At 36.0% G+C, this 22,045-nt stretch overlaps 1 protein-coding gene across 1 annotated transcript; it reads right to left on the reverse strand.

Moving 5' to 3' along the window:
- Positions 1 to 1,676: 1,676 nt before the first annotated feature.
- On the reverse strand, positions 1,677 to 17,832 carry LOC114463413 (protein SSUH2 homolog). The gene is made up of 12 exons (XM_028446958.1): positions 17,717 to 17,832; positions 13,508 to 13,585; positions 13,351 to 13,426; positions 13,135 to 13,264; positions 11,417 to 11,477; positions 10,437 to 10,558; positions 8,524 to 8,589; positions 8,066 to 8,145; positions 7,114 to 7,206; positions 5,979 to 6,084; positions 3,810 to 3,917; positions 1,677 to 2,925 (listed from the first exon to the last, which is right to left on the reverse strand). Exons 1-12 carry the CDS (start codon positions 17,727 to 17,729, stop codon positions 2,785 to 2,787), a joined length of 1,074 nt encoding a protein of 357 aa, XP_028302759.1. The 5' UTR covers positions 17,730 to 17,832; the 3' UTR covers positions 1,677 to 2,784.
- Positions 17,833 to 22,045: the final 4,213 nt, after the last annotated feature.

Consider the following 22,045-nt stretch of genomic DNA (forward strand, 5'->3'; position numbering starts at 1 on the left):
CTGACTTATGAACCCTCGATTTGTGACGTGGAACACAATGATACCAATCAGGAAGCTGACTGACAAACACGTAATTCTGCGTTCAAGGCAACTCAAAAATCGGTATTTTGTTGTTGAAAACTGCGATCTTTGAATTCAACAGCAGAAATAACGTTGAAATATCTCAAACATGGCTGACCGCTATAATATTAGAATGTTTTCCCCTGACTTTACCGAGTAGAAGCTCCGACTTCCGGTGGCGTTCCAAGTCACTTTTTAGGTAGGAGGTCGGAAAATCCTGAGTTCCGAGTTGCTCAGAACGCAGCTTTGAGCGATTCCAGCGACTCAGCCGCGAGTTATGAGTTGCTGGAAGTTGCTCAAAGTTGAAAATTTTGAACTTCTCAAGCGATTTTGAGTGACACTGTGTCGCGACATCCAATCAGAGTTTCTCTCCACGTCAATCCCCCAGCCATCCCGTCACTGGGGTAGATGAAGTGCGACCACGTTCAAGCGACTCATCACAGGCGATTTAAGCAACTATAGTCACTGAAGTTGCGTTGTAGATCTCGTTTGATCACGTGGAATTTCTGTCTTGCAGGAATACATGATGCACACACAGAGTACGATCCTGTACGGATAACTGTACGGAGCCTGATTTTTTATCTTTGCATGCGGTCGGTAACAGATAAAAAAATCTCTTCAGATTAAATTAAATCCTTATGTGTGAACCCTGTTTAAGAGGCAGAATGCAGATTCCTCTCATAGTGAACTGTAAAAAGGTGAGTTGTTTTCCTGAAGGCGTTTTGTTGTGTAACATGAGGTTAAGTGGCTTGCATTTGTTCACACCACAGAAAGAAGTGTTACCAGTTTATTTTTGTACAGTAGACTTAAATTACAACACCAGGTAAAGTAAATACCCTCCATCATGTTCTGCACAACAAAGCATGACCTAAATCGAGGTCTGAGCGTGTGAAACTCCCACCAAAACAATTCAGAAAGAAACACAAGCATGAAATATACCAAAAATTAAGCACCAGACAAACTTAAGATTAAAATTCAAAAAGGCAGTGCCCAACCTGAACCTGAAAGAAAAGCTAAAACAGAAAGTAAACCAGAAGGCTACATTACAGGAGAACGAGCAAGGACATTGTGAGGAGAAACACCTCAACAGTGAAGGAGGGTAATCAGAATAATGGGCTCAGCTTGCTCACTCACAGTTAACCAAACCAGCTAACAACACAGGAAGTGACATGAAAACAGAGCGAAAACCAGACACAGGGAATAAGAATTACACATAGAGCTTCTGATTTTCTGTGATTGTGGAAAACAGACAAAACAATCTTACCCATTTTTAGTTTTCTCTTTCTCCCTTTCATTAAAATTGTGTCCCAATATGACACGGAAATGCCTCCCATGCATGTTTTGGGACAATATCACGCATTTAAATGCTATTTTTCAATCCTGACCACCATGATTTGTTTTAGCCAATCACACGGTAACAAATGATGATGTCATTATCGACATGCGCCGCAGGGACGCTGCAACAACAACAACAAGGCTCCACTGGTGAAAACTTTCTTTTGGGTTAGTAATGCTGGTCATTATGTCGTTGAGTGACTTTTGCTGTTTTTGCAACACGAGTATGCGAGTTAGGTGCACGTTAACCATCCTCCTGCGTCGACATCTTTCTATTTTCGTTCAAAGCTATGCTAATAGCTGTAGCCCAGCTAATTCCTCTCCCCGCAACTGCGCATGCGCCAGTTTTGCTTTAGCGCTTCTGCCTTTGTCACACCCGGATATCCCGCCCTAAACCACAACACTACCTCAATGATTTCTAGAAGTTTAATAGATAGAAAAAATCATCTAAACAGAGGAACACGATGGAACAGAAATGTGTAAAGTAAATGTGACGCAAAAGAAAAAAGGAATTTGAGACATTTTTAAACATAAAATTGCAAGCCCAAGATACCAAAAATAAAAAAGAAGTCAGAACTTATAGCATCTAAAGAACTGAGGTAAAGATGAGATAGAAAACTTGACAAGCATTATTAAAAGACATAAATGGAAAAAAAAAAAAACAACCGTACAAAACCTTTCATTTAACAAACACAATTAAACTGAAGCACACAGATCCCCACATAGTGACACGATTACTAATGATTCACACATATTTCATCTTTAGGCAGAACATCATTAATACAGTACTAAACCTTTTCCATGTGTGTATTCACTGATTTTGTGTCAGATTAGTTTTTTTGTTGTTGTTTTTTTGGTACTTGTTACATACTGTACCAACATTAACTTTTGAAATGAAACTTTTAATAGCAATACATGGACGTATGTTTTCTATTTCTAAATGTGAGTTGAACTTTATCTTTAGTATCTTTCCAGCATCTTCTAAAGTGCTTGAACCACTAAACAACACCGACACGGCTCAGATGTTATTTTCCTGGTTGTTACCTATTGATAGATAAAAAAAAATTAAAATACCTGTTAAAAATGCATTTAAAGCTACTTTCTGTCTGAGCTTCTGGGCTTTATGTGGTGTGGGAGGGGCTGCACTTAGCTTATGGAAAAGCCTCATCTGTTTGTTAAGAACCCTTTGGTTTGCACAAAACATTAGAAAAGAAAAGCAGAAACCAGAAGGACTGGATTTTTTTGACATTTAACCTTTCCCAGCGTGTCAATAAACTGAACAACACTGGAATGGCTGAAATAACACGTACGTGGATGACTATGAATGATGGCTAGAATGTTTTACATGTAATAATACCTGTTTGCTCATACGTGTATGTTTGTGCGCGTTCACATGACGACACAGCAGCAGGTAGCCGGATAGTTGTCGGCGTTGACTTGGTTCTCGTTGCCGTATACGTAGTAGATGTGAGTGTCACCTTTCCACTTGTAGTTGACCTTAGTGACGGGGATCAGCTCTACCGTGTGCCGCTGCCACACACACACACGCACACGCACACGCACACACACACACACACACACACACACACACACACACACACACACACACACACACACACACACTCGTGTTACACAGTAAACATGGTTCAGAACTCTCATTCTGACTTCAGAATTAATGCTGGTTCGGCTCTTTTGTCCACTTGCTCTTATCAATGGAAATTCATCTGTTGCTTTGTTCAAACTCAGATTAAAATGTTTACGTTGAGAATAGAAGGTAATATCTGCTTGTGTGTGTGTGTGTTAGCCTTGTCCTACTTGCAGTCACAAAACAAAACTGATTGAACAATGACGTACACGTCATTTAGAAATGAGCGAGTTAATGAATAATACAGGAAAGAACAAAGGGTTTGTTGTCCTTTTTCTGTATTTTTGTGTCATTTTGGATGCTTTTTAGAGTCAGTTTGTGATGTTGTTTTTGGCATTTAATTCTGTGTTGATTTTTGCTCTCATTTTGTGTATTTTGAGTCCTTGTGTATTCTTGTTGTTGTTTTGTAGTTTTTGTTGTACTCTTGTATGTTCTTGGTGTAAGTTTGTTGTCCTTTTTGTGTATGTATCTGTCATTTTGTATGTTTTTTAATTTAATTCTGTGAGTTTATTTTGGGGGTCGCACAACATTAGGGGCTGCCAGTTGCCCATATCTGTTCTACATTGTTCTCTGCTTTGATCCCTCTTTAAGTCTTGAATATGGATAAGAGAGATTAATATTTGTTCGTACTTATCCTAAGTAATGATAATAGGAATCTGGGAAGTAGTGGCATGAAGCCAGAAGAAGGACCGTGACTGCAGTGATGAACTCCTCCATGTCTGGAATATGAAGCTTCTTTGTTTTTCTGGTTTGGTTTCCAGTCTCCTACCTGCTGCAGGACCCTGGACGTCTGGACGTAAGTGGCTTGGTGCTCTTTGAGCAAACGCTCAGAGGCCTCAGAGATGGCTGGGTTTGGGAATCCAATCAGAGGGTAGAGCTGAAAACACAGACACAAAGATACTGTAGCACCTATCCAGTAACCAGATGGGATGTGAATATGTATATACGGAACATGTATAAACTGTTATACCCTCATTTAATATCAACCTCATCAAAAAGCACAAAATGTCCTGAATATGCACCACGTCACACTGGGTTATTAACCTCCACATTTTCCCTCTTCAGCATTAATAGTGTTTGAGTGCACCAGAGAACAACTGCCAACTCCATATCTGCTGAAGAGTTGAGATACACTGCAATTATTATTAAACGATATGAACTGGACAAGAGTTTATCTTTAAAGGGGACATATCATGCTAAATCCACTTTTTTAGCCCTTAAATGCATTTTGTTGTATATTTAGTGTTTAGAAGTACAGAAAAAATCTAATTAGTCTCTTCAGGTATATATATATATATATGTAGATATCTCTATATTCTGTTTTGCTCATATTTTTCAATCTGTTTCGATTTTTCTATTCTCTATTACGTTTTTTGAACTATTACATCACAGTATTTACAGCAGAACTGCCAAATTAGTACATCAACTCCAGGTCCAACACTTCGAGCAATCCGCCATTTTTATTTCTCGCTTTTATTTTGTAGTCCAAGCTCAAGGATGCCGAAGTTATGAGAGGATAAGTCAAAATGTTGGGTTGTTGGATGTAGTAACCCACACGCTTCATTACACCGTCTCCCAGCATCAGAACCTTTTCGAAGTGCCTGGTTGAGTTTTATTTTTTATGGAAATGTACCCACATCTGTGGATAAGGTCATTTTTGTGTGCGCGAAGCACTTCAAGGATGACTGCTTCATCAACCTCCACCAGTATAAAGAAGGATTTACCGAAAGACTTTGTCTGATTGAGGGTTCAATTCCTTCTATCTTTGGAGACGACGAACAGAGCACTTCGGTAAGCTGTAAATAACGCTTAAAAAGTGTGATGACAAGACGTCCCTGTCATTGTTTTGTTAGCATTAGCAGTTGCACCGTCTTCAGACTTCATATGTTAGCGCTGTGTGCTCGTTTTAGATCCTTGATGATATGGCCTACGTGATTTAATTTAAGTCTAAAGTTTTCATTAGTCATATCATTTTGCCGTTTTTGTCTTTGAAAAGACTGTATTAAAATGCATTTCGCAACGTTAGCTTGGCGCTAGCGTTAGCTCGGTGCTTGTGTTAGCTCACTTGTTAGGGTTCTGCAGGTTCATCATCTTCATTTTCATCTCGCTCCGCTGGGTCAGACTCTGGTTCAAACATGTAAGGCTGAATGGACAAGTCTTCTGTCGTTGACATTTTGTAAATAACCTCTGAATAAAAAGTTTATGCGCCGCTACATAGCCGTATCTCGTCTATCAAACTACAAAAATGGCCGAGCAGGGTGAAGTTGAACCAAGTGTCACCTGAGGAGGGGGCGGGGTATGGAGTGTCTCATTTGTATTTAAAGAGACCGCACCAAAACGAGTTGCTCTCAGAAGCACATCAGAAAAGGGGTAGAAAAGGGGTGGAGCTATAATAATGAGGAATTCAGACCCAAGCATTGCAGTTCCGCTTTATATAGACCACAACTGTATGATTTATATGTAAAATGGAAGGATTTAAAACCATGATATGTCCCCTTTAAGGCACCAATGATGTGAAAATTCAGTTTCAGTAGATTATAGAAAAACAAATAAAGCTGTTGTGAGTCATGAGTACTTCCAGCTCCTTCAAAATAAAACACCATGTCGTGTTTTATGGCTTGAAGCCACTGGGTCTGATTACTTTTCTTTTGAATCCTGTGAACATTTGCTTTGACAAGTGAGGCTGTTTTGCTAAGTTATGAGTCCGTTTGTTTTGATGAATAACAAAATGAGGTTTTCCTGATACCTGATACCTGACTCTGAGACGTGAGGATGTCCTAAATGTACACCGTAGGACACCCATTTGTTTGTAGTCATTTTGGTTCTGGTTTGTTTGTCGTGTTCCTAGTGATATGACGTCACCCCGTGAGAAATAAGCCACGCTATATTTCAAATAGGGACATTTGAACTTTAGGTACTCGTGTGTGTGTGTGTTTACCAGGTACTGGCTGTTCTTGAACAATTCTTTCCCGGTCACTGAGCGCAGTTTATCGTTGCTCAGTCCAGAGTTCTGCTGCACCACATGATCCACCACATGGTTAGTCCTAAACAGGACAAATACACTGTGTTAATGTTGCGGCATGCAGCAATAACTAACACTAAACCAATGATAAACATGTATTTATTATCATGTTATAATGGATGTTGTGCGTCACTGAACCTTGGTCACATACATTCCAAAGGATCACAATTTGTATAGCAATCTTATTCCAATCATTACGGTAGTTCACTTTATTTGCTCCTAAAGAATAAACTCTGAGGACAAACTGTACAATGACTACTTTTATATTAGAAATACATTTAATAACACCTAAAATGTGATTTGTGTAATAATAATTATAATTTTGATGAAAATGTTAATGTTTATAGTTCATGCTCCAGAGCAGAAGTAGACAAGTGGTGAACCGGGGGCCACACGAGGCCCTCGCTCTAATCTTGTGCGCCCCAAAAAGTAAACAAAATTACAGAAAAATACACAAAACAACAAAATACCCAAAATGACTCAAAAAAATTTGGCAAAACGACAACAAATACACACAAAAATGACTCACTAAAAGTACTAAATGCCAACAAATATAAAGAAAAATTACTCCAAAATCACAAAATTACAACAGAAATTACACCAAAAACATATAAATAGAACAAAAATACACAAAAATGACAAAAATACGACAAAAACACACAAATGCAGAAAATGGGAGAAAAATACAGAAAACGATCACAAAAAATCTAATCAAATCAAAAACACAAAATGAAAAACAAAACAAAACACAAAATGACCAATACAAACAAAAAACAACAACAATCCCTTGTTATTTTTTTTATTAATTCTTTTTTTTTGTCCCCCACTGTCAAAACAGGTCAACAGTTGCCCATCTCTTCTCTAGAGGGCGTAGATGCATTGTTCACACAGTAGATTCAATTCTAATATAAGGAAGAAAGAAATCCATTAAAAATATAGGAATAGCACAAATCTGTTAACTCATGCTTTTTGAAAGCATTCAGTCTTGTTAGGTATGTTCACGTTTCAATGCATGATGGGAAAACCTGACACACAATGACATTGCACTCACCACTCCACTTTGAGCTGGATGTAAATCAACAGCTGACGTTTTCCTTTACAGGTCATACATTCCTTCCTGTCTTGACCTTCGCACTCTTTGCATCTACACACACGCACGCGCACGCACGCACACACACACACACGCGCACGCACACACACACACACACACACACACACACACACACACACACACACACACACACACACACACACACACACACACACACACACACACACACACACACACACACACACACACACACACACACACACACACACACACACACACACACACAGAGGAGGAGACGTTTATAATATATAATCATTGACAAACTAATAATAATTAAAAGTTTTAAGCATGCATGTGTGCACCCAATATTGGCAATGCTTATTTTCATAGAAAAGACAAAAATAATTCCAGTAAGTTTATTTTGTCTTCTTTTTTTTTTAAATGTTAATTTTTAATTTATTCAGTCAAGGTTTTTCAGGACATGTGTCTGAATAAACTAAACCTTGACATATAAAAAACAACAATTTAAACACTGTACAACAAATGTGTATCCATTGTTGAATGATAAAAAAAGACTTAGGAGGTACACAAAAGAAAAAAAAAAAAATCTTAAAGGTCAAAAAACAGCTTTTTCATGTCCTACTTCACTTCAATGACCAGTAGGGGGTGCCCTACTCCCACTTTGACTTATTTAAAAATTTGATAAGGTTTTTAAAAACAAAAAAAAGTTTTATTTCTATAAAACCTAAATAAATGTCAAACTAAATAACACTTTAAGTACAACACCAGACACGACCTTTGAGTGACTTCTGATGTTTTAAGAAAGTCTGAATGGAAATTCAGCTCGTTGTTGTTCTGATAAAAAAAATGAGCAAAAATATTTCATCGTGCCAGGAAAAAAACTGTAAAGTAAACTCCACACTTCCTTTTATTCTGCACATTCTTGCTGTACCTCTCTCTTCCAGTTCCGTTACAATGAGTGCACGTCTCCTCGCCTCTGCCGCCCGAGCCGTTACACGCCCAGCACACTTTCTGCAAACACACACACACAACACGCAGAGGGATCAGTAATGGTAAATGGACTTGATTTATATAGCGCTTTATAACCACACTGAAGCAGTCCCAAAGTGCATTACATATCAGCTCATTCACCCAATCACTCTCACATTCACACACCAGTGGGACAGGACTGCCATGCAAGGCGCTAGTCAACCACTGGAAGCAACTTAGGGTTCAGTGTCTTGACCAAGGACACTTCGATACATAGTCAGGTACTGGGATCGAACCCCCAACCTCTCGATCAGAAGACGACCCTCTACCACCTGAGCTACGGTCGCCACGGTCGCACAGTAGACACACACTCTTACCTATATTTGTATTTATGTACGTCATCACATGATGACTTCTTACGCATTCAGTTCCTCCTTTGCACTCCTCACACAGCATCAGGCCTGAGGCGTGGCAGGTGTGACATTCCTAGGAAATCACACACACACACACACACACACACACACACACACACACACACACACACACACACACACACACACACACACACACACACACACACACACACACACACACACACACACACACACACACACACACACACACACACACACAGTTAAAAATAGTGTAACTGAGCATCAGGGGCTCATGAACACTTCAGATGCTGTGCTCTGATTGGCTGTCAGCTGTGTGTCACACATAGTTAAAGCCTGGGTCAGACTTATGACTGGACAGGTTAAAGGGCACGTGACCATGGTAACAGCATCAACCCTGCACAGAAGAAGAGCAGTCAACCTTAACCCAGCTGGAGACAATAATATCTGAGGGTTGGGATGTAAATATACTAACGACCTACTCACACTAACGTACTACTCACACTAACGTACTACTCACACTAACGTACTACTCACACTAACGTACTACTCACACTAACAAACTACTCACACTAACGAACTACTCACACTAACGTACTACTCACACTAACGTACTACTCACACTAACGAACTACTCTTACGTACTACTCACACTAACGTACTACTCACACTAACGAACTACTCACACTAACAAACTACTCACACTAACGTACTACTCACACTAACGTACTACTCACACTAACGAACTACTCACACTAACGTACTACTCACACTAACGTACTACTCACACTAACGAACTACTCTTACGTACTACTCACACTAACGAACTACTCACACTAACAAACTACTCACACTAACGTACTACTCACACTAACGAACTACTCTTACGTACTACTCACACTAACGAACTACTCACACTAACGTACTACTCACACTAATGAACTACTCACACTAAAACTACTCACACTAACAAACTACTCACACTAACGTACTACTCACACTAACGTACTACTCACACTAACGAACTACTCTTACGTACTACTCACACTAACGAACTACTCTTACGTACTACTCACACTAACGTACTACTCACACTAACGTACTACTCACACTAACGTACTACTCACACTAACGAACTACTCTTACGTACTACTCACACTAACGTACTACTCACACTAACGAACTACTCTTACGTACTACTCACACTAACGAACTACTCTTACGTACTACTCACACTAACGTACTACTCACACTAACGTACTACTCACACTAACGTACTACTCACACTAACGTACTACTCACACTAACGTGCTACTCACACGAACTACTCACACAAACAAACTACTCACACTAACGTACTACTCTAACGTACCACTCACACTAACGTACTACTCACACTAACGAACTACTCTAACTAACTACTCACACTAACGAACTACTCACACTAACGAACTACTCACACAAACGAACTACTCATACTAACATACTACTCATACTAAGTTTTACATCAAAATGAGTATGTAGTGCGTTCACATTAGATAGTATGGAAAAATTGAGTGCGTGAGAAATACACAGATGTATACTATATGGGGACATTTTTGAAGTATGCACAATGGGCACACTTGTCATACTCAACTGCCCCAAGATGCATTGCGAGTGAAACTTAAAATCGTCCTGGGACCAGCTTCAAGCTAAAAATCAAACATTCACTTTTCAAAATAAAAGCATCTCTTCTTGTCTTCCATTAGTTTTTAACATTTTTGTAAACAGGGCTCTTGTTTTGAAGTTAACCAGAAGTTTTGTCAGTAGCACAATGGAGGGTCACTGAAAATCTCAGAAATGTCGAAATTAAATGCGTTTTATGGATCTTTATGGTCTTTGTAAAAAACAACTCCCATCGCAGGTAACCATAGCAACAACCAATCACTGTCGTCTCATTACCTTGATGGAGGATGTATACGGCACACGGATCTCCTCGATGTGATTGGTGAAGAGTTTAGGGGGTGTGGCCTGAACCTCCCATGGCCGGGGTGCAGTCTGAGTGTAGAAGTCAGCGGCTTCACCTGCCAATCACAGAAGGAATACAACGAACCATCCATTAATTTGATTAAATGAACTAGTAAGAAACTAAAATGTTCAATAATAACACACTACTAACCAGGGTTGGGGTCAGTTATAATAGTAATTGTGTAATTGGTAATTAATTACAATTATGGCGTAATTGTAATTGTGATTTTTCAAATCTGTTGCTGTCTTAATCATTATTAAATTGTAATTGTGTTCAGAGAATGTACTTTTTAATTGTAATTGCCATGAAAATTCTATAAACATTTCAACTATAATTTAAATGAACTGGGGAATCGTATTACAGTTTTATGTACAGTTCTACACATTAACAATTAATAAAATATGTTTCATATCAAGCTTTCCCACATTTTACAATTAAAACAATTGAAATCTAGGGCTATAATGACACAAAAAAGGCTCAGATGCCCAAACAATAAATATCAAAACCTATATTTTTATTTCATTGATTAGGAATCCTATCAAGGTAACCAATAGATAGGAAAGAAATCAGATGATTATATATATATATATATATATAATCATCAAATATATATATATATATATATATATATATATATATATTTGTTTTTAGTGTATTTTACAGCTGATTTAGGACCCGTTATTATAAGAGAAGCTAACACAAGAAGGTAAACATTTATTAGGTTATTTATTTCAGGCTCAGTAATTGTGATTAATTGTATTTGAACTTTAGTAATTGAGAAACAACTGTCATTTAATTGTAATTGGAAAAACTGCTGGTCACTGTAATCGAAATTGAATTGTAATAGAACATGAGTAATTGAAAACTTAATTGTAACTGAGAAATGTAATTGACCCCCAACCCTGATACTAACCTTCATGAGGTTTGTGAGCCCACTCTGTGGACCTGGACTCAGTGAACGTCTCCAGACGATACTATGGAGAGATGATGACACTGTGTTAACACGGCAGATTAAACCAGCACCAACATCTGAATACCAACGTAACAGGAAGTTAAACGTGTTGGTTGAACTCTGACTATACTGTAAGGAAAAGCCCTTTCAGATTAAAAGTGATATCTAAGCTTTTCTAATACTTAAATTTAAAGTACATGTACACATATTTGGTTTACTAGTACACGAGTACACATTACTAGTGTAGCAACAATAGTAGCATCATTAGTATTACAAGTTAGCATGATATGCTAATGAGGCGGGTGGAGAAAAGCAAATGTAGGCTTCCAATTGGCTAATATTACGACCAAAAAGGGAGCTGGATTTTTGTTGTGATCCCTCCTACTTCGTTTACATTAGGTCTACTAGTACTACTAGTGAATGTTTTTGCTTCACTAGTCCTACCAGTAGACTAGTGTAATAATTTACACATTTAAATCTACCCGTAAAGAATTTTGGTGCATTAGTGTGTGTATAGAACTTACTAGTAAAGTAAAAAGTTCTACTAATAGACAATTTAGTCTACTATTAGAATAGAATAGTAGAATAGAATAGAAGAATTCATGGATTTTGACCATTCATTCAGAAGGCATTTGTGAGGTCAGACACTGATGTTTTTCAACACTTAACTCCATTTTGGGCCATGCTTTGTGCACTGGTGTGCTATCATCAGTGGTGTATGGTAACAAAGTACATTTACGTAAGTAGAGTACTTTTTGAGTATCTCTACTTCACTTTAGTATTAGTTTACATTTGAAAGACAAATATTTCATTTTTTTATTGATGCCCTCGTTACTCAGTGCGTGCAAGATAAAGTGTGGTTAGCTAAACATAAGACCACCTGAACCTTGCATTATTAGTTATATACATATACTGTATATATATATACACACACACGTGATGTTCAAATGTTAATAGAATATTCTTACAACATAAATACACAAAAAGATTTAAAGAAACCTACAAAATAAAAAATAACAACCACAAAAAGACAACAAAAATAAATAAAATGTGAACAAAAACACACAAAATGAACTGAAAGTTGCACAGGATGACAAGATATACACAAACATAATAAATATATAGAATTGACAACAAAAATACACAAAATGCCTCAAAGAAACATACAAAAATAACTACTATATTTATTTTTTTTAAATTATTAAATTCTCATCATTAAATTATTTAAAAAAAAATTAAAACAACTATTCTATGCTTTCACTTTCTCAAATATAAATCTAGTTCAAATAAAACACAAGCACACAAAAATATCTGAGCATCTCATAACAAAAAAAAAGGCATTGGCTATCCGTACGGTTGCCGTATCAATATACCGACATTCTATCCGTACGCAGCGCCCCTCATTGGCCAGTTTAGGTCACGTGACTAAGACTAACCCTAACCCTAACAATAACCCTAAATTTTTTTACGATATAGGGTTATAAATAACCTAACCCTAACTCTAAACCTAACCCTAATTTTTTTTGCAATATAGGGTTATAAATAACCTAACTGTAACCCTCATACCATCCCACGACACATGAATTAATGACAGGGTGTCCAAACAGACACAGAATAGAGAGGGTGCTATTGAAATACAAACACAGTAAACAGCAGCAGGTAAAGAATGGTGGGTTCACCCTGTATGTATTGAAAGGCTCCATGTTGATGATGACTCCATCATTAGCTGGTGCTTTACTGTAGCAGCAGTGAGACGACGCAAAGCTCTTGAACGCATCGTGAGCCACGTCCTCCGACAGAGACGGGATGCTGAATAAAACACACACACACACACACACACAATTACTAACACAGCCTGCCACGCCCATCAGTGCTAAACCAGAGCTGGGTCTCACTTCCAGTCGTCGGGCACGGGGCCAGGTTGGGGCGGGGCCACGGGCTCCAAAGGCACAGGCGGAGGCAGGTAACCTCCTGCAGCGACACGTTTTTATGAAGCGGTAAATATAACGTAGTGCACAATATCTGAATGATTAAAAAAAAAAAAGTTTTTACCTCCTCCAACCACGGTTCCTTCGTACCCTGGGACGGTACCAAACATGTTAGCTGGGGGGGCGGATGGAGGGTACGCCGCTGCAGAAAACATAAAAACAACAAAAAGTACTTAACTTTTTCACAAAGGCCAAAATATTAATATCTTTGTTTTATGTCTCTACCAGGAGATTACTGTGTTTTTATATAAACAAAAGTCAATTGAATATTCAGAGATTTGAACTTTATATTTACAGTCAACATTACCAAAGGAAAACAAGTTTGTTGTTTAGATTTGTTTTGTTTTTAGGGGGTGAATATTGATTGAGTTGATAGAAAGAGTACGACATACAACAAAATTGGACCACAATGCAAATCACATTTCATTCACACACAATCTATAAATAAATAAATAAATAAATAGAATAAAAAAGTGCAAAGGCAATTCATCGATCATTTTTCAGAATAAAAACAGTATGAAAAAATATATAATAAAAGCAGTTCATTGACTTCTATTGTTGTTTACAAATACTAATTAAATCTTTGAAAAAACAAAAAAAAAAAAAAAAAACCTTGTGCTAAATAAATGTTAAATTGACATGTAATACATGTAGACTAAAATCTTAGTGTCAAAACTAGACTATAACTGACTTAAACTAAGTTGTATTTTAGTTAAAAGACTAATACTAAAATTAAATACAATTTGTTGTTAAAATTAACATTAAGGTCCTTAAAAAAAGTAAAACATTTTAAATTAAAACTACAAATTTCTGATTTAAAACCCCAAACTAAAGATAGTTCAACAGTACTAATGTGTAATTTGTTAAAATGACAAATCACACATTATTCTGTAGTGATAGTTTAAATTGATTTTTGTTTGTCAGCCCTCTTTAGGTGAACATTAACATGCACTGTGGTGCTGCTTAAACTGATCCACTTCACAGTTTTGGTCATTTATTTTGGAAAAACAACAACTTTTTTTTTATTTATAATGATTTAATAACTCAGATGTGGTGTCGTTGGAAGCAGTTCATTCCTCTTCCTCCCAAACATCCCCTACAGCTGTTCCAGTAAGTCAACTTGGAATGACGTAGGTTAACATGACACCGCAGCAATTAGTGAAAAAAGTGCAAAGAACAAACGCTCACACTGCTAGTGTATTAGTCTATGGTAGACATAGGCAACTGGCGTCCCAGGGGCCACATGCGGCCCTCGGTTTAATTTTTTTCAGCTCCCCAAAGCAAATTCAAGAAGTTAGAAGCAATTTGAAGCCCAACATAATACACAATGTACACAAATGAACAAAGTACACTGAAAATGATTTCCAAAAAAGCCCAAATCGACAACAAAAATGCAGAAATCGACAGAAAAATACAAAAATTACACCAAGAACACGAAAAGTAACAAAAACACACATGACTCCAAAAACACACAAAACCCCACAACACACAACAGAATACTCCAAAGACACACAAACTAATAACACAATTACACAAAAACTAGAGGAAAATACAAAAAACAATAACAAAAACACAAAAAGTGACCCCAAACACATACAAATTGCCAACAAAAAGGCAGAAAATGACAGAAAAATTAACAAAACATACACAATGACTCCAAATACACAAAATGACTAAAAACTCACAAAACATCAAAACCACAGAGACAAAAAAACAAAACAAAACCCTTTTTTTTACCTTTACATCAATGCTCTGATTGGTCATTATTTTAAATGCTGACAAAGATTTTGACCATGTGACCCTCAGATCAGATAATCACATGTTTGTGGCTCCCGTTATGATAGAGTTTCCCACCCCTGGTCTATGGTTTTAGGATTCAGTGCTTTCACTACCTCTCAGAACAGCATTAAAAAGGACTTTTTCACTCACACGTGCTGTCCTGTATAGGAGAAAAAGCCAAAAGTGGCACATTTTGTGCATCAGTTTGTTAATAAATGTGCCTGTGCGGCATTTTACATCAGCAAATTTAACTCTGAATAGTCTTTGTGGTCAGATTTCGTTTGAATATAAATGATTGAGATTTAGATCTTATATCACCATTTTGAGAAAGAATATGGAGATATGAGTTTTGGTCTATATCGTCCAGTCCTACTATCTAATCTAAGCAGATTAACATGTGCTCCACATAATGTTTAGTGAACACATGCAGACAGAGAAATAAACAAAGACTTAAAAGCATGAACTGTTTATTAGTTACATTTAAATCTGTTGTTCCCAAACTGGGGTACGTGTACCCCTAGGGGTACTTCAACACCTCTGAGGAGGCATATGGAAATATTTGTCAGTTTATCTTTTAACATTAAAGATTTTTTATTTATTTTTTTACATCCACATACTTTTTTCCTCATCGAAGGAAAAAACGAAGCATCTATCGATACTGAAAAGTATCAATAGCCTCCAAGACTATGGGTACGTTTTCCAGTAATGTGATCCTTCTTTCCACTAACGTGGGTTCGAATCCCACTTTTGTCATATATATTATTTTCATTTTAACATATTTAACACGGCAAATTCCACCTTTAAAAATACAAAAATATGAAAAAAAAAATAAAAGGGTTAGCGGGGTAGCTAAAAATAAATACGAGCTATGAAGGAACGTCAAGTCACGTGGCGCACCTATCACGTCACCTAAACTGGCCAATGAGGGGAGCGTACGAATAGATTTACCGTCTATTCATACGTATCAATAGCCACGGCCAAGAAAAAAAGTGTTCAAATGCAAAAATCTAAAAAAAATGTTTTGCATTCAAACATTTTTTTTTTTTCATTATTGAAAATATTCATTTTTGATTGAAGTACACTCTTTGATTGTTTTTTATTATTTATTATTTTTATTTTTTAGGCAAGGCAATGCAAATTTATTTGTATAGCACATTTCATACACAAGGTAACTCAATGTGCTTTACATGTTTAAACATTCAATTGTTTAAAATCAATAAGAACATTTAAAATCATCATTAAAATCAATTCAAATCATCAACAAACATATTACATCAACAACATGACCAAAAATCTCTCTAAATCATATGCAGTAGAGGAAAAAAAGTGCCTTTAACTTTGATTTAAAACTAATACTGATTAATAAAGACACAAATCTACCTCCATAATCCCTAGGGATGTAACGATTAATTGTAAGGCAGTTAAAAATCGATTCATAGGTATCACGGTTGATATCGATTTTCTGACAATCGCAGTACTTTTTTAACCAGCAGAGGGCGCTATCCACAAGTGTAGGCGGCGGGCGGAGTCTGCTAATACTTTCTTTCTGGCCGCCTTCTACTCTTAAATATGTTAATAAATGATTCATTACCCCTTTAGCACCGAAAGAATATCTGTAATATTACTTGAATATCTGTAAAAGTCACGTTTTTCTATTAGCTCTGTCTGCTAGCATAGCTTCTCTTCTTCACTGCAAGATATCTGCATGCCAACCGACCACTGTGTTACCAGCGCCCTCTCCTGGTCCAAACAAATATGACGTAAATCAGTGTAATCACGGTTGTTTTTTTTAAAGTCCAATTGTTAAGGCACAAAATACATTTTCAGTTGCACTTTAAAAAAAAAAAAAAACAACTATTATGCAGTTTTGCATTGTTTATTATAGAACCAGAATTTAAATTAATAGGCTTCATTTTCATTTGTATTATTCCTTTATTTATTTCATTCAAGATTTATTTTTAGTTAAATTGCATTGTTTTGAATTGTTTATCAAGGAATTCTTTTGACAATGAAAAATAAAAGGAAAATAGTACCGTATTTTAAAATTTGTCTACAGTCCCATTTTGTAAAATAAATCGTGAGAAAATCGTATCGTGAACCCAGTATCGTGAATCGAATCGTATCGGGAGTTGAGTGAATCGTTACACTCTAATAATCCCCGAGCATTAGTTTCACATAAACCTTCACTTAATCCTGAGTTTACTTAAATCCATCTTCAAGGTTCACAGGCTTCTGATCTGCTTAAACATTATCTACTGTAGAGTGAAAAGGTGAATAAAAGGTGTATTTCCACTACTTCCCGTTCAGATTTAACATTAAAATGTGTTTTCGTTTAAACAGTGGTCGCAGTCCGACATTCTGGGGGCGTATCATGCGTGAGGCTCAGCAGTGGGTGGGTGTCGCGCTCGGGTTGGTGACCCGTGTTAAAATATGTCTGCTCATTGCTTCAGTAGTAGTAGTAGTAGTTTTTTAAAAAAAAAAATTTTTTATTTACCTGAGCTGTTCATCCTGCAGCAGATCGATCACTCTTGGTTTCAGATCCGAGTTCCAATAATCACAGTCACCGTTATCTGCACGGTAGCCACCCGTAATGGAAGAGGCTACTTCCGTAGTGAGCCTTCAAAATAAAATCTGAAGCGCGACGCAGAATCAGAATCAGAATCAGTTGGATAGTGCCAAAAAACAAAAACAAACCAGAAAGAGTACAATAATAATAATAATAATAATAATAATAAAGATGAATATAATTATGAACATATATACAAGTAGTGCTGACCACAATAGAATAGATTTTTAGATATTTTTTGTTGTTGTTGTCGTTTTGTGTTATGAATCATTCATTGTATTTGTATGAGGTGTTTTGGTACGTTTTTTTTCAACTGTTATTTATGTGTATTTTGTAGTTACATTATTTTGTATGTTTCTAGAGTAAATTTTTGTGTTTTCTATTTTGTATATCTTAAAAAAACAAAAACAAAAAAAAACATTTGCGTTTACTTTAGGGGCCGCACAAAATTACATAAAAAAAATAAAATACCATTTAATGTCCAACAGACGGAAACAGAATCAAACACACCGATATCAATCATAAAGTCAACTAAGGAACTCATATTCAAAGAAGAGGATTGTTTTCTTTTGGCTGGAAAGCTAATTGTTAAGCTCCCCTTGACCCCATAAATACCTAAAAAAATATTGCTGCTCTATATCTTGTAACATGTTTCAGATTATTTATTCAGTTAAAATGACCTAATCTACCTCACTTTTGTAAATATATTTTTGTTTTGGCAAATTTTGCACTCCTCCTCCCCTTTGGCAGACGCTACAGATCACTGTATGCCAAATCTACCCACCATAAAAACAGTTTCTTCCCCCAGGCTGTCACTCTGATCAACACTAAACAGTCATAGAGTGTCAGACCTGTTTCTGTTACTGTGAAATAAACCATGGAAATAAACATAACAACCCTGGATCAACCCGTCACTGAGAATGTTCATAGACATAATTTCATTTAAATCTTCACCTGCATCAATGCACTACTGCACTATTATCTTATTATTATTGTATTTTTATTTCATTTCATTATTATTATTATTACTATTACTATTATTATTGTTATTATTATCTTGTTATTTTATTTAGTTTGCACATAGTCTAACTACTCTTTATATTTCTGTTATACTTCTTTTTTATTTATTTTTCTTTATTCTAGTTGATTGTTATTATTTAATGTTTACACTATCAGAGAGAACACAGTTCACCAAGACAAATTCCTCGTGTGTATTCAATACATTACTTGGTCAATAAAGTTGATTCTGATTCTGATATTTAGTTTTTTTGTTTTTTACACTCTTATCTTTGTTTCTTATTTATTCTATTTAAAATTATTGTTGTTTGCACTGACTGAATTAAGGGCTTTTGCAATTTCGTTGTTACTTGTCGCAATGACAAATGAAGTTATATTCTATTCTGTTGTTGTCTTAAAAGGTACTATCTGTATGATACAAACAAAATGCTTTTAATTTGTAACAAACCCCACCAGCTTCCGCTGTGACCGGGGGTTTTATTTTGGTAAATCGACACTAGACTTAGGAATGTCGGTGACGCCTTTTCTGAACATGATACTTTGCGCTCAGGACTCCTGTAATTTACAGTTAAAGGATAAAAAAGAGGCAGCAGTGAGCCTTAAATAATACACTACATGCTTTTTGAGTGAAATCCAAGTTGAGCGGAAACAAAGAGACAGTGAACACGTCCTGATCTGTTCGACATGTTGGAGCAATAATATTCCTCAGGGCATATTTCACATTTCAAACAATTATAAGTGGTGGTATTTACATTTTTAACCTTTATCTTCTAGTCTACCTCCTGTACTGCTATCGCCCCTTCTTTCTGTAAATTTATGAATAAAGGAACTTGAAATGAAATGGAAGAAGGAATGTAAGCAATAGGGTTACAAACCCGGTGTCCGCGGGCCCCAGGTAGCCCACATGGACCATGTAAAGGGCCCTCAGGCCTGTTCTAACAGCAGCACTAGTTACCAGTCTAAAAAATATGATTTCATCAGGCTTCAAACTCACAAAGATACATTCAGATGTAGTCAGAGCCTTAGTAGAGGTTAGTTAAATACTGGAGCACTTAATATGTTTTTGTATTAAATTAACTATCCATAAATGTTTATGTTCATTGAAACATTGTGACAATTTTTCAAGTATCGCAGATAGGATTTCATTAAAGATGCTGCACCAGGGCCGTGGCATAGGCAGTATAGCCAAATGCTAGGGGCGCTGCCATCATAGTATTTCTTTACTGTATAAGTACATGTATAGTGAAACTGGTATATTGTAGTGGTATTTCTGTGTACTGTGGATCAAACTGGTATACATTTGGCATAAATTCAGTTCCAATTGTGGTAGATTTGGTCTCTTATTACCAAAAATAAACATGGAGGGTGAAAGTAACTCATAACTTTTACTTTGAGTACTATTTAATTGAGCTTCTTTTGACTTGTACTTGAGTATTTTCTGTTTCACTTACTTGTACTTATGCTTGAGTACAATTTAATCTTTATTTTATTTAAAAACCAAAGTCGATTAAAGTTGAAAAGCAGTCCAAGGACCTGAACTTACAGAGTTCATCCTGCAGGGGGAGTCAGAGTGCCACACACTGGTGGTTACAAACCAGCAATCAGGACAGGTGTGTTAAAAAAACAAAACAAAAAACTGAAAACTGTTGAAAAGTTTATGGGAAACAAATGAAACTACATACATGTTAAATATTATAATGACATGTTTAAAGCCACAGTGACCTGAACATGCAGTGGTGAGCCTGCAGGGGGAGTCAGAGTGTCACACACTAGTGTTTACATAGGACAGGTGTGTGTGTGTGTGTGTGTGTGTGTGTGTGTTAACATAGATCAGAGGAAGGCAACTTCTATCACAGCAGGGCCACAAAAATGTGTTTGTTTGATCACATGATCAATATTCATGTCAACATTTAGAATAATGAGCGATCTGAGCATTAATACAGGAAAGAACACAGACTTTTTATAGTAATTTTGTGTTTTTCTGCCATTCTGTTTGTTGTGGGGCATTTTGTGCATTTCTGTTGTCCTTTTGTATTTTTTTTCTGTAAAATATGTGTTTTTTTGGAGTTATATTGTGTAGTTGTGCTGACATTTTGCGTTTTTTGGAGTAATTTTTGTGTATTTCTGTTGTCATTTTGCTTGTTTGCATTTTGTGTAATTTTGTATATTTTTTCTGAGTAATTTGTGTATTACCGTTGTCGTTTTGTTAATTTTTGTAATGGCTGTGTGTGTTTTTGGAGTATTATCTGTGTTTCACTCTTGTCTTTTACTGCAATGTTGTAATTCTTTGTATCTTTTTTAATGTTTTCTTGCTTTTTTTGTGTATTTTTCTGTCATTTTGTATATTTACTTTTGGGGCCACATAAAAATAAACCAAGGGCCGCATGTGGCCCGTGGGCCTCCAGTTGCCTATGTCTGACATAGACATATAATAAAGGGTATCTATTGGAATCAAGCATTTCTTTTTTTCTTTGAAAGCGACAGGCTTCACCTCCCACTTGTCCTTTGATTATTTGACAGTATTTAAAAAATTTCCCCCCACAACATATAATAACAAATTTAAGTAAAACAAAAAAGGGTAGATTTTTTTTGCTTTAATTATTAAAAATCTTTTTTTCTTTTTTTTTTTTTTTTTTTAAAGAAAGGATTTCACAGGCAGAAATGTGTCTCTCTCATGTAATGTACATTAAGGTAATGTTAGAAAATGGGGAAATGGAAAAATCCCAACTTGATGTGTCAATATAAATGACATATTTTACATTTAGTGACAATTGTGATAAAAAAAAAACAAAACATACAAAATTATTCCAAAAATGTACAAAATGACAACAAAAAATAAATAAATAAAAAAATGCACAAAATGACTCATAACATACAAACTTACAGTAAAATACACAAAAGAACAACAAAAATAAAATCACTCCAAAAACCCACAAGATGGCAAATATATATATATATATATATATATATATATATATATATATATATATATATATATATATATATTAAAAATACAATAAAAACATACAAAACAAAAACTGAAACACAGAAAACAAAAATATACATAAAAGACAGAAAAATATACAAAACAACAAATTAACGAAAGCCTTTGTTTATTTCCTGTATTAATGCTTCCAATGATCTTTATTCTAAATACTGATGATACTGTTGATAATTTTCACTTTTTCCTGATCCTCGCTCATGTGATAAAAGTTGTGATGTCAGCTCCCATGTCTGCAT

This window comes from Gouania willdenowi, chromosome 5, assembly GCF_900634775.1.
Source record: "Gouania willdenowi chromosome 5, fGouWil2.1, whole genome shotgun sequence".
Lineage (NCBI taxonomy): Eukaryota > Metazoa > Chordata > Actinopteri > Blenniiformes > Gobiesocidae > Gouania > Gouania willdenowi.